The sequence below is a fragment of the Juglans regia genome, chromosome 12 (assembly GCF_001411555.2).
Source record: "Juglans regia cultivar Chandler chromosome 12, Walnut 2.0, whole genome shotgun sequence".
Classification (NCBI taxonomy): Eukaryota; Viridiplantae; Streptophyta; class Magnoliopsida; order Fagales; family Juglandaceae; genus Juglans; species Juglans regia.
The window spans coordinates 4,704,562-4,719,133 of NC_049912.1; the positions used below are offsets into that span (position 1 = coordinate 4,704,562).

The 14,572-nt window shown below is 36.5% G+C and overlaps 1 protein-coding gene and 1 pseudogene across 1 annotated transcript; both read left to right on the forward strand.

Moving 5' to 3' along the window:
• Nucleotides 1-5,500: 5,500 nt before the first annotated feature.
• Nucleotides 5,501-6,291, forward strand: LOC109004680. Its single transcript, XM_018983312.1, has 3 exons — nucleotides 5,501-5,696; nucleotides 5,794-5,823; nucleotides 5,969-6,291. Exons 1-3 carry the CDS (start codon nucleotides 5,501-5,503, stop codon nucleotides 6,289-6,291), a joined length of 549 nt encoding a protein of 182 aa, XP_018838857.1.
• Nucleotides 6,292-11,400: 5,109 nt separating this feature from the next.
• Nucleotides 11,401-12,328, forward strand: LOC108987788 (annotated as a pseudogene).
• Nucleotides 12,329-14,572: the final 2,244 nt, after the last annotated feature.

Sequence of the window (14,572 nt, forward strand, 5' to 3'; positions counted from 1 at the left end):
AGAGATGGAAACTTGAAATAAACTATATATGAACCCAGTTTTTAATCTAAATGGTTGGCTGCCATTAACAATAAGTGAAGGACTGATTAGGACTTAAATGGGTGCATTAGTTGAAAGGAATCGGTCTTTCTACATACCCATTTGGGAAAAAAAAATCTAAGTGTGTATTATATTATTCACATGATCATTTCATTATGTGATAAACCTATGGAATTGCAATTAAAAGAGTACGAAATTACAACAGAATATAGGATACGAAGCCTGGTTGGTTGTTTTTTTTTTTAGACATTTATGATCTGTGGTATGAATTATGAAGCAGTGGACAGCGATTGCTTAGTTAATTTTCAGACTAATTCAATCCTTCACTTCCTTGCAATTTCAGCCCCTCCAAATCACAGTTCTACAAAACAATTGCATGTCCTGCATATATGCACGTTGTGCCATTGATTCTTGCTAATAATTACAAAGCCTCTGCCTAGGAAAATAATATTATAGAACATCTTCATTGATTATGTAGGTAATATATGTCAAGCTCGTATATGATCACGTGAATAATTTGGAAACACGTGTTTATTTGGATTCCATATTGGCGACAAACTGTTTTTAACAACATTTTTAATTTATTAGCGTTACTACCTATGCTCCTCTCGATTACCTCACCCTCGGCAGGTTTGACCCACTTCTCAATTAAACAATTTAGATTTCATTTATCATTTATTTGGTCATATGATATAAATGTCTTTAGATTGAAATATCATATTATTAGCATTTTCAAATGGATCCCGATACCGACATTTCACAAGTTGATCCGATGATTTTGGTGGATGGAATGTAGGATGTCTTCATTGACATGATGTTAGCTGACGCCCTTAATGGTGCATTGAGGGCTGGGAAGATCACTTCTAGGGACCATGCTTCCTATGCTGCGCGTCTTACGGCATTGGGCGTAAGGACGTACGAAGCGAGCCAAATCAAGGGGAAAATACATCGGGTTAAAATGATGCAACGACTTTTCACGGACCTCATGCACCAAACTGGTATGGGATGCGACTCCGATACCAAAACGGTTATAGGGAGTGACGAACACTGGGCAAATGCCATTAGGGTAATACTTCTCTAACCATGCCATATTTTCATATTACGAAATAATACCTTTATTATATATCACTTTTTCCCGCGTTAATCCCTCCCTAATATTTTGAATTTAAAATTCCTTATCCAGGCCAAGCCACAAATAAAGAAGTTTCGTACCTCAGGTTGCCCACTATGCAGACCTCTGTGCCATTTTTGGCGCTGTTGTTGCCACCGGTACAGTCCACCACGCGTCCACCCAACCACCACCATCTTCGGACGAGGAGATGCACCATCGGAGCCCCGCACTTGGCACCCAAGGGAACTCTGATTTTGTCTTTAATAGCCCGTCCCAGTTTTCCATAGACATGGGGACACCATCGACTCACTCGTCCCGATGAAGTCAGAAGGGAGGGCAAAGCAACCAGTACGACGAAGAGATATCGAACATGGTTGCAGTGATCACGTGTTCCTACTAGGCACGCGAAAGTGTTACAATGGCAGAGGAGAAGCGTCAAGGGAAAAGCGGAGTAGAGGATCCACACATTGCATGGATAGGGATGATGGTTTCGATTCTTTTTTCACACTATGTGGCCTTGTTACAAGCACTTCAGCCCCCACTGCCTACCGATGTTTTTTCCTGTGTGTTTAATCGATTAATGAACCCCCTGGCACAACGAGGATTTTTGGTAATGGATGATGCCCATAGGCACGCGTGGGCATCACATAGTTGAGTGATCGAACTATGCATAGTTGATTAGTGACTAGGTTGTCTTGAGTGGTTGATTAGTTACTTTGCTTCGTTGTAATTTTTCATCAGTGTAATGTAATTTGAGTTTGCCATCGATTGTTGTTAACATTTGTTGGTTTCATAGATATCTTTGGAAGATAAATGCACTTTTTTAATTCAAATCCAGTTGTGATGTTGCGGAATAGTTCTTTTTATATTAATAGTATTGTGTTATGTGTTAGGTAGAGCAACAAAATTGTGAATGTATTTGTTCATGTTATTAGAGTTTGTTTATATCACATTTTTCCTGCCTCTTGAATTGATGTCTGATTTGGTGCTCTGCCCAATGGCCAGCTGTAGGTTTTTGTGAACGTGATCAAATTTTCTCAAAGGCATCTACTCGAATCCCAAAGGTAGAGGTTGCTACCCCCTAGGTTATGCTTCTTCTCAAACTTGTCATATTTCTGTTCGGAGGAATATCAACCATTTTATATTCACTTGAATGAATGGATGGAAGGAAAAAAACTCACAGTTCTGATGTTAAATATTTTAACATCAGAACTGTTTAATTTGAAATATTTGGTTGGTTCATTATGTGGTAGGACCTACCACATTAAATAAATATTGACTTCTCTTACAGATTAGTGTGTTTTCAAACTGGCTGTTGGAGCTGCTGATTCATTATTGTGATGTTATTGCTACTGCTTGTCCATAGTTTGATGTATAGCTTGTGCATACATATATATTTGTCTTGGTTATTGTGATGAAATATATTCCATATATATTGCTGAATACGATGTATTCAAGATATTGTTTATACTACATCAACTATGAATAAGATGTATATTAACTTAAAACTAGGTGACTTTATATATATATATATATATATATATATATATATATATTGGTTACTAAAAAAACTAGTGCAAGTGGACTGTTTTATATAATTTGGTCATGGGGTTAGATGTTTAGCTCGTGAGAAGAAATATTTGCATGATGTTAATCTGAAGACAATTAGCCATGATGTTAATCTGGTTTGACATAAACTATTAATAGACACCTCATGGACATTTGCAACTGTTGGAGATATAGTTCCATTCCACTGCTATCAAGAGTACAATATGCTTGTAACTTTTGTTAGAATATGCAACTGTAGGTTTTGAAAATCCCAACCACTAGTTAACTCTAGATTTTTTTTTTTCCTCTGGGTAAGAAGCCTAAAAACTAGTTTACATGTCCCAAGATTATGATATATTGATATTGCTTTTGACTTACCTAACTAGTTGCCTAACGGTTTGCAAATGGTGTTATCTGTGTTCATGCTGTAAAGTAAATGAATATTTTCACTGGGACTATTGCAGAGCATGTAAAAAATATTTTCTCACGCTATAAGGTCAAATTTTGTTATCAGTAATGACTAGGTTTTAGTGAGAACTGCAAAGTTAGAGACAGACCTTTTACACACTCGCTTGACAATAACAATGCAAGTTTTGGCTCAACAAAATGCTAACTAAAAATTCAATAAAGGAAAAATAAAACTGACCAATCAGCTTATAAAATCACTTTTGTGGGATTCCTGTATAGATGAAATAATTCTCTTGTAAATAACAGGAAGTTATTTGGAAGTTTTCTTCCTGTCGGCTCAACAGATTACTTGCCAGCTGTAGGTTTTCAAATTTTCCCTTTGCCCTTAAAGCAAAGAAATGATGTCTCTATTCATGTAAAGCTTCTCACATAGCTCCACAAATACATGGTTGTAATTCTAGCACCTAGAGGCATGCTTAGTAAATTATGAGGGTAGTCTTTCACAGTGAGGAGAAAATATGTTATTGGAAAGCCACTGACTTGTATCACTGGTCATAGGTGATTGAATCACCCAGAAATAAATGTAATATAAACAGAATTAGTAACCTTTCAAAATTTTGAACTACAGGAGAAGGAATAAAGTGTCAAACTTATGCACAATGGATCTAAGTAGTTATTAGCATGTACCGGTCCTACATGTACTCGGCAGAGTCTAGCTAGGAATAAATCAACTGTAAACATCAGGACAGAATATAGGAAGATAGAAATAGGAAGGACTTATTATAAAGTTCTCCTAAAAAACAGTACTTAAATTTTTTTTATATTCATGGCCATGCATAGGACCACGGAAACTACCATATCAACAACAATAGTGAACAGAAAAACTTTTAGTAATTAGAACACTGCAATTTGGACTGAAGTGGACCTCTTGAATTACTTGGGTCTTTCATCTTAATTTATAATGCTGCGGTGTACTTTAGGGATGATGTTATGGCAGTTATTGTTTTGGACTGAAGAGGACCACTCAATTACTTGGGTGCTTCTCACATGGTTTATAATGCAGCGGTGTATTTGCTAATATTGGACTGTAATTTGTAAATTTGGTCTCATTGAAGCTATCGGTATTTTGTCATAAGTATATTGGTTTTTGCTCTTTCTCAATATTAGCATTTCCACTTGATAGGTTGACTTACTTTAATTTAGGCCTATATATATATATATATATATGCTCCCTGCCCTACAAGCTGTTCGACAGCATATCGTTATTTTTCATAACTATCGATATGCTCTATATAATTTAATATGGTCAAGATGTAATAGAACAGAATGATCATAACGAGGATTTGGTCATGGGGTTAGATGCATGCTAGTGGTACAAGAATTTACACATGATGTTAATATGAATAGTAGACACAAACTACTCTTCTCACATGTCTTTGTTGCACTGATATAGAATATATATGTATATATATATATATATATACTATATTCATAAGAATTTATAAGTATATTTTAAGTGATATATTCAATAATTTTTGCTGAAATAAGTGTAAGTTCCATTTGCTTGAAAATTAAAGATACGGGATATGGTCAAGAATCCCAAAGGTTTGCTTGATTCTTTGCATATATTGAGCTTGTTGGTTTCTTCTCTACAATGGAAACGTACACTCATGAAAACTACTTCACAATGCTATAGGTCCCTCCTGTTGGTCTATTCCCCAACTTGTCTTGAGTTTTTAGCCCAGTTCCACATCATATAGTAGAGAATGGAGCATAACAATTTTTGGACTGACGGGAGTGATAGTGATGATCCGATGGAGCCCATAGATATCATGAACGCTATTAGGATAGTGTCCCACAGACAGCGAAAGAATCACCCAAGGCCACAACATAATATAGGCCTTTGAGGGCATCAATATATTTTAGGAATTCTAAATGGTCATCTAGATAATTGCAAGATTATGTTTAGTATGGAGGTACCTACATTCCGTTGTTTATGTGGATTGTTACGTAACAATCACTTGATACGTGATTCTAGAAGATAAGTGACGGTGGACGAAGCTGTGGGTATGTTTTGCCTTCTTGTGGGCCATGCAGAAGGCCAGCGAATTGTTGGGGACAGGTTTCAACATTCGACGCAAACAATCAATAAAAACGTTAGAAAAGTCATTAATGCATTATGTGAAGTTGGGAGGCATTTGAAATTGCCAACTCCAAGGAACAGCGTGCACCCTTTTATTTCAAACAACAATCGTAATTATCCTTGGTTTCAGGTAACAATTAAAATTCAAACTTTGTTTTACAACATACAATGTAACAATCACATCATGCATTAGTTGGTTGTGTTAGGCAGTTGGGATTGAATTGTTGAGTTTATAGGGATGCATTGGCATGATGGACGGTACGTTGATACCAGCTGTCGTCCCAGCTGAGTTGCGCGAGGCATATCGAAATAGGTTGGGTAGAGTTGCCCAAAATGTCTTGGCAATAGCTGATTTCGATATGAAGTTTATATTTGTTTACACTGGATGGGAGAAATATGCGCATGATGCACATGTGTTCCACCATGCTGCCAGTGATCTAGAAGCCCGTTTTCCATGACTACCAGAGGGTAATTTTTTTTATTAACTTTGTCAAATATTATTAAGTTGGAACTTTCATTGTGATTGCTGTTATATTAATTGAAGTTTGTGCTTTGAAAATAAATGGACTCTCAGGTCAGTATTATCTTGTGGATTCAGCTTATCCATGCACTACAAGATTGCTGCCCCTATCCAAGAGAACTATATCACTAGAGTGATCGTCACAATCACAGGGGGTTTCATGGGTATAAAGATTATTTTAATTATCGACACTCAACAGTTCGTAATATTGTAGAACGAACATTTAGTGTTATAAAAGAACGATTCACCATTCTCTCCAACATGCCTCCATATTCAGTTGGGAGGCAAGGACTTATTATTACAGCGTGTTGTGCACTGCACAACTATATTAGAACGGTCACCCCCGATGACTGGATATTTCAGACGTGGAGTACGATGCATCTACCTGTTATTGAGCTTGCGGTTGGTGACAGGGCATCCTCATCTGGTCATGTAGACTTGTCAACTGAAGCCCAAAACAATATGAGTGCGATTAGAGATGAGATTGCCATTTCTATGTGGAAAGCAAGGGGAGGCCATTGATGGTGTTATTTAATTCATTATGCGTGTATTTAATACTGATTTTTTTTTGTTGCCATTGAAAGTATCCTTATTTTCAACAACTAATGTATTTTATGCGAGTTGTGAATTTAAACATGATATAATTCTCGATGTGGATTGCTCAATATTTCATCATGTTGGACATATTATTTATTTAATGACAAATGGTAGATGAATTACATTATTGGATTTGGTTATTTATTTGTTTATTTATAAGGTTGTTGGGTTTAATGATTAGTGTTTTTAATCTTCGTTCAGATTAAAATAGGTTTGACGAAGCTTCGTTTATTAAAACACGTGTTTATGTATAGCAAATATCACGCAAATAATTTTAAATATTAAAAAATAAATTCTTTCTCATCCATGCATCACATTTATTTTAATATTTTCTTTTTTTTTTTTTAACTAGTGTCTACTATAGTAATAATGAATGGCAAAAATCATATCAAAATATTAGGAATGACTCAAACAAATATTTGATAAAATAGGTACTACATACAAAAGATGTTAGCATATTATTTTTTAAATGAAATTTTGGTTTTTTTTTTTTTTACATTACAAATATTTCTAGTGACTCAGCAAAATATTTGATAAAAATAAAAAATTATTACACATGGATTTTTAATAAAGGAAGTATGCAAGGAAAACAGGAAAAAAAAATGTAACGAACATAGCAATAGTGCCCTTTCAATGTGAGTCCACCCTCCTCGACTCCTCCCAAAAGATAATTTCCATTAATTGTATTAGAAAGAAACCATATTTCAAACTTCAATTTCATTTCCTTTGTGCATGGCTGCAAAACATTATCCATATCTGTAATTTCTAAACACCGTGCATGCCAGCTGTAGCCTCCTAAGAAAATACATTAAAGTTTTAGACAAATTTTATCAAATATTAAAGTTTTGGATCATGCTTTAATTTTTTCAAAGTTGAAAGTTCAAAAGTTGATATGTAAACACTACCGCAAACACTTCGAAATCCTCTTTTTATGTGCCAAAATAGGGAAGCAAGTGCAGCAGACACTGAAAATGGACAATCAAACCTAAATAGATCACGGTCTGGTCCTTCGGGGTACAGCAACAGGGTCGGCAGTCCCGTAATTGAATGCTCAGACTTCTCCAACTTACGGTCTGCTACGGTTGGGAGCAATAGGAGCACTACTCTGGCTGCTCTAATTGCTCCTTTCCCGGAACGTTCTCAACAGCTTTCATCTCCAACGAGTCCTGGATGGAATGATAGAAATGGAAAAGCATTGCAGTATAGCTGCTCACCCTCTCCGCCGGCGGCTTCGGATTATTCAAGAAGCTCTTCTACTCTGGATCTCGCTCCTTCAGTTGTGCAACAAAGTCCGAGATTGATTTCCAGTTCAAGTAACATATCAACTTCTTCTAATGGAGCTCACAATGTTGTGGTATGTGCAAAGCATTCTGTTACATTCCATTTGTGTTTGCAAATTGTTTAAGATTTCTCATATGGCATTATTCATCTGAATCAATCAATAATCAAATGGGTATAAACACGACAAGGCTTTGAAATTAATGGTTTTTTGGATCATAGCAGGAGCGGAGCTTAGAAGAGCAGCTTCAACAAGCGATGGCAGATTTAAAAAAAGAGGCACTCGTGCGTCAAAGTGGAGACGAATATATGATTGACGCTATACGAAGAGTAAGCTTTTTAATTACTAGTTCTGCTAGGCGTATAAATGTAGTGTTAGAAAGAAAGAATGAATGAATGAAGAAGAAGAACTTCTTCAACTCTGAGTTCATGAGGGTTTTCTTTACACTCCACATTACATGTATCGAAAACAATACACACAACTTTTTAAATCTTACAAAAATTGCTAATAATCTGACCAATAGGCCCAAGCTGCAGAGAAGCAGAGAGACATATGCATAGAAGAACTCCGGATTTCCAAAGAACAGGAATCATCATTAAAGAGCCAACTTGCAGAGTTACTGAAAGAAAGGGATGAACTGCAGATGGAGCGTGATCATGCACTGAAAGAAGCTGAAGGGCTAAAGAGAAAAGAAGAGGACTCAAATGGACACTGCATGCTCGAGCTGCCTGAATTCTCCCTTTCTAAATGTAACGCCCCGATCCCGAAGGTCCGGAGAGTTAGCTCTTAATACTTAAAATTTATTTAAATAACACAACTATAAAATCCAGAAATTCCATAAAATATTAATCCACTTAATCAAACCAAAAATCTAAGTTCCTCTATAGCGACAACAAAGAAATCCCCAATAACATAAATTAGAAATTCTCTAAAAACTCGAAAACATCCTCAACTCATCAAAACAAATACCCGAAAAATAAATTAGTTTACTAACTACGACCCTTAAATAAGCATTTGTACCCTCAGACACTTATTCCACTACGATCATCACACCTTGCTAAACTTTCTACTCTTGTTCTCCAGCTGAATCATCAAAATTATCTGAAAAATATATGGAGATAAGGGGTGAGTTATCAACAACTCAGTAAGCAGAGGACATATACTAGTGTGTAAACATGAGCATTTACAGAAATCAGAATGCAGAACAAAATATTTTCTTTCAGAATGCAGAATCAGAATAATGTTTTCAAAATGCAGCGTCAAAACATGTTACCAAAAATATCAGAGCGATAGTTCGAAAATATTCATAATCAAAATCCCTTTGGCATAGCATAAACTAAAACATCACATCTTATCTTGTCATATCAGAACAAATACCATGTTTAACCCCCGTGGTAGGATTGTGCAAACCCCGATAGCTAACCGAGCAGAAACAGAATGTGAATCTTCCCCTTATTCATTCTCGGAGCCCCGAGTGTGCACATAGGAAAGACCACGCAGAAAACCACTTTGTTTCCAAAGTGGGTGCACCAGAAACAGAAAAGTTGGTACCAACCCAAACAGAGGCCACAGTTTTACACCCATGGTGAGGTCAGAATGGAACAGAAACAGAAACAGAATATTATGCCAGAGGTTTTCAGAAATCACATCAGAGTACAGAAAATCTTCAGAACAGAACAAAAATCATATCACAACATAATTTATGCACAAATTTCATATTCGCTCTATTTTTTCAAAGTTCAGAAACAGAATGTCAGAAATAAGCTCATGTCTACACCAGTCATGACAGATAATAATTTCTTCTTAAACAGAATCTCAAGAGTAATGCAAAACAAATAGCTGAGGCAGTTCAAATTTCTTTTCAACATCAAATATGTATATTTTCCAAAAATAATCTCAGCTCATTTTATTTTAAATGCAAAGTCTAGCATAGGAATCCCGCTTACCTGAACTTCTTAGCTTTTTCGAAATTCCTCAAAAATGTCGAACAATAATTAATCGTCACCTATAAAATAATCACGTAATTCTCATAAATATCCAATTAATCACGTATTTCGATATTTAATCCTAAGCTTATAAAATAATCTATTTAATTCCTCAAAACCTAAAATTACCACTCATCACTTTCTGAAATCGTCAATGCTAATTTTAATACTATGACTAAAACATTTAAAAGTCAGACCTATTTACTAATGAAAACAACTTATGAAGCTTACTACTAAGTAATATAATTATCCCAAAATATTTTAAAATAAACCATGACTATTTTTAAATAAACTAAATCATATCTAAAGTGTAAAAACAATATTACTCCAATATTATATACTCTTAACATAAATCTTTACTTAATAACATATTAAAAATAGTTTTCTATAATCATAATTAAATAACAGTGTACTAATACATAATAAAAAAAATAAAAGCCCACTTATATAACATGCAGTAAAGGGCATTACGGTAATTCACTTAATTCCTTGCAAACTAACCAAAACAAAACCTACGTAAATTGAAAACATGCACGGCGGAAACTACCCAAGGGAAAATCGAGGCTCGACGGGCTGGCTGGAGGGACTGCAGTGGTGCGGCAGAAGAGCAGGAGCGTGGCGAAGCTTCCGTCGAGCAGCGCTGGGCATGAGACAAAGAGAGGGAGAGGTGAGCGAGAGAGAGCGGAGAGAAAGGAGGGAGTAACCGAGGGAGGTACTCACCGTGAGGGTGCTACGACAGGGGTGGCTTGACGGTGTTCGGCGCCCTTATCCGCGCGGGTGGCGACGGCCTGGAGTGGCTGGAGCGGTGCGGTGCAGTGCAGTGGTCCAGTGGATGGGACTCTGTTTCAGGAGGCCAAAAACAGGGGAAAAAGCTATTGAGTCTTCCGTGAGAGGGGTGGCTCGCGGTGGTGGCTTTCGTGAGGCGGGATCACCACGCAGTGGAGCTCTCGGTGGAGGGTGAGTGCAGTGACTTATGGTGGTTGGACAACTGTGTTTTTCGGATGTCACAAATGGTGGAAGTCAAGGCGTGAAACAGAGGCTTCACGGGCGCTGGTGGCAGCTTCGTCTGGCTGGGCACGGTTGGGGTGGTGAACTAAGAGAGGCTGAGGTACAGACGCGGACGGTGCTTGGCGGCGTCGCGGCACGCGGATAAGCTTTGGGGTGCTGCACGACTCGGGGTGCGAGGAACCGAGGGGATGGAGGCTGAGGAGGAAAAGGCTTAGGAGGAAAAACTGGGCTATGGTTCCGCGTGGGAGGGCAGCGGCGTGAGCTATCTTCACATACATATATATATATATATATATATGTAGGTGGATGAACAAGAAAGGAAAACCCGAGAGAAGTAGAAGTGTGTGTGCATGCATACCGTGAACGAATGCGTGCGTGTATGCATGCTGTGCGACGGAAAAAAAAAAAAAACCGTGCGAAAAAAATAAAATAGACGGAAAGAGAAGGAATTAAAAATGAAACATGCGGGAAAGAAATAAAAAAAATAAACTGCCAAGATCTCCAAATTAAAGGGAAAAAAAAAATCGTTACTCAAATTCGTAAAATAAAAACTTAAAATACCAAGTTCAAATAAATAAATAAATAAAAATCTAAAGTCCAACTATACCAATTTTGGGTCCGGGTGCTACACTAAAATTGCAGAAGCTACTCAAGGATTTCATGAATCCCAGAAAATTGGACAAGGAGGATATGGCAACATTTATATAGGTCGCCTACAAACTGAGGTAGCTATAAAGATGTTAAATTCTCATGGCTCCCAAGGCCCCCAAGAGTTCCAGATGGAGGTTTGTATATGCATTAATTGAAAAACACTGGAGTAGTTTAGATCTGAAAAATATTTTACTTAAATAAGTTAGCATGTTTGGAGAAATTTTCAATACGAAAGTTTTGAAAAGGTATCAATGAGAGTATTTTGATCTCAAAAACTTTGGTTGAATAATTTGATCTTAAATTTAATATTGATTGTATACGTATATATCAGGTTAATGTATTGGGTCAGTTGAGGCACCCCAATCTTGTGAAACTCATTGGATCTTGCCCCGAAGCTTTTGCACTCATCTATGAATGTCTTCCTAATGGAAGTCTTGAAGATCGACTCAAATGCAAGGACAACACTCCTCCATTGTCATGGCAAACTCGACTACGGATTGCCACAGAGTTATGCTCTGTCATCGTGTATCTTCATTCCAGTATTCGACCTCACACAATAGTGCATGGAGATTTGAAACCAGCCAATATTCTCCTTGATTCCAACTTTGTATGTAAACTTGGTGACTTTGGAATTTGCCGAGTGTTAAGCCGCGGTCAAAGTTCAAGTGACAGTGTAACAGTGTCATAACACTATCCCAAAGGGAACCGTGCCTTACTTAGATCCTGAATTTTACCAAACAGGAATTCTTACTGTGAAGTCAGATGTTTACTCCTTTGGAATCATTTTACTGCAATTGTTGACAGGGAAATCACCACCCTATTCTATAGTAGATGATGTCAACGCTGCCTTACTTGAAGGCAATTTTGAATCCCTTTTGGATCCTTCGGCTGGACGTTGGCCATTTGAGGTTGCTCTATGTTTGGCTGAATTGGCACTGACGTGTTCTGACAAAGACAGAAAAAAGAGACCAGATCTTGGGACAGTTGTGTTGGAGCTACTCGAATCATTAAGGGATCCAGCAGGAGGTACTTGAAAGGATTACCCACCAAGTTGGAGCTTGGCTATAAATAATTAAATGTTTTGGTATTTGTAGGTGAGAGTCTATTCTTGCAGGAATATGGATGTTTGAGTGGTATTTGTAGGTGAGAGTCTATTCTAAAATTCCATTGAACTTATGAGTTGTTTGAATAATATTTTCCTTTTCCAAAATATTTTTGGATAGTATTGCTATACAATAAGCCAGAAATCTTCAAACAAAAATAGAGAAGTTTTCATAAACTAATTAGCTAGATCTTTAAATACTCACATTTCTGATCTGATTTTTTTTTTTTTTTAAGTAAAATTTATAGAGAATTTTTCAAAAACCTGCAAAAAGCTAATTAAGATCTCGAAATACTTATACCTTTATGGTTTTGTCTTTGGTTTACATGATAATTATGACCTTGCATTTTTAATCAGTCATAAGAAACTCCATTTTCCTTTTTTCCTTCATCTGTGCTGGTGTGAGTTTATGGGCCGATGGGGATATATAGTTTCTCTTTTGTTGGGTTGGTTCAAGTCTTTGGAATTGGAGAAGGGTGTGTTGGGTCCTTTGTCAAGGTATTGATTAACGTTCTTCTATTGACCATAACACATGCTCTTCCTTTATGGATGAATTTAGCTGCGGCGCCATTCCAGTTATTTTCCTCGAGGGTCTGGAGAGTTAACTCATATTACTAGATAATCAACTCCAACGTTACTAATACTCTTCCAAAAGTCTTTTGTGATAAGATAAAATTTTCTGGCGATCAAAGTCTATTACAAAATTTTTTAAAAAAATTGCACTAAATCATCACTGAGAAGTCTTCTACAAGACATACACAAAATAAAAAGGCTATTCACTCAATCTTCTCTGTGGACCATTACACAGCTTGAATTAATTCTGATGCAATCCGTGTGCAACATGAACCCATCTTGGAGGAGATGAGTCCAAGTGAGGTGAATAAATCTGAAACAAAAGTAGGTATCAATAATTCAGTGGTTAGAGCAAAACACTTCTTTTCACAACTTCTTTGCAATTGATCAACAAACCATCAACCAGATTTATTATAATCTAACAAATGGTTAAAACTAAAAGGAGAAGAAGAAATAAACTCCAATTCACATAGCCAAGCAGCATAGAGATGACTAAGCCCGTTTAAGCCAGCAAGTTGGTGCTGCATCATCTTCCCTTGTATACCTGAAGATCTTAATCAGCCATTGAAAAGTTAATGTATAACATAACAGACCAAATCAAATGCTGCATCTATATATATAATGCAGCTAGCACAGGTGGCTCGTTATACCATATGCAGCATATATTTACTAAAATAGAGATGCCATTGATCTTTAATTTGGTCTCTGTTGAGCCATATACTTACTTTAAAAAAACATGTAACCAACAACAAAAGCCACATCCATATAATCTACAAAAGAACTATCCATTAAAAATGCAAAATCATTGGATATGCAAGGAATGATACTTATAATTAGATTGTTACCTCCATATGTAAACCCCACATTACAATCCAAATACCCACAAGCAGTAATACTTTTTGCTTCCAAAAAACAATGAGTATATAGAAAAACATGACAAAAAACTCACCTCAATTAGATCATCAAGCTTCCCACATCATTCTCATCTGCCAATGATGCAAATTTTATGAATGGATGGTCATGAGGAGATAAATCAATCAGACATTGCTATTTTCATCTTTTTTACGGGCTTCCCGGCCAACTATTTCAGAGCCAATTCTGTGACAATAGTATTGTATCTTTAGGCACAAGAGTTCTAGCAAAGCAAAAATACATGATGGAGCAAGCGCTTCCATAGTGTCGTTATGAGCAATGATATACTTACAACTCTTTTAAAACTATTGTAGCATATAAATCAAAAAAATTTTTGTATTTTTAATGACGTTGCACTATTATATTAGTAGGTTGTAAAAGAGTTGTAAGTATACCATTATTTAATTTCCTTTTTAGCACCACGGATGAGAGATTCCACATTAGTCAAAACGGTTTTTAGCAATGCTTCTTTGTTGTTTTTATTGGGCTTCCTATGTTCGAAACCAAAATTTATATACATAATAAATAAATCAATCAGAAAAATGAGAAGCTTTTAAAAGAATGAGACTTAAAAGAAAATATCTTTAACGAAAAGCAAAGTGAAGAAAACCCCAACTCGAATGCCTAACAAAATGTCACTAAAGGGGATAAAAGCCCAGATAAACAAGCCCAGCCATCAAAGGGCCCCTATTAGAA

Bases quoted from the DNA above. Each gene is read 5' to 3' on its own strand.
- LOC109004680 (XM_018983312.1), top strand. From the start codon at position 5,501: ATGGACGGTACGTTGATACCAGCTGTCGTCCCAGCTGAGTTGCGCGAG. The intron at 5,697-5,793 runs GTTTTCCATGAC...TATTAATTGAAG, and splicing joins TGCCAGTGATCTAGAAGCCC to TTTGTGCTTTGAAAATAAAT. The intron at 5,824-5,968 runs GTCAGTATTATC...GACACTCAACAG, and splicing joins GAAAATAAATGGACTCTCAG to TTCGTAATATTGTAGAACGA.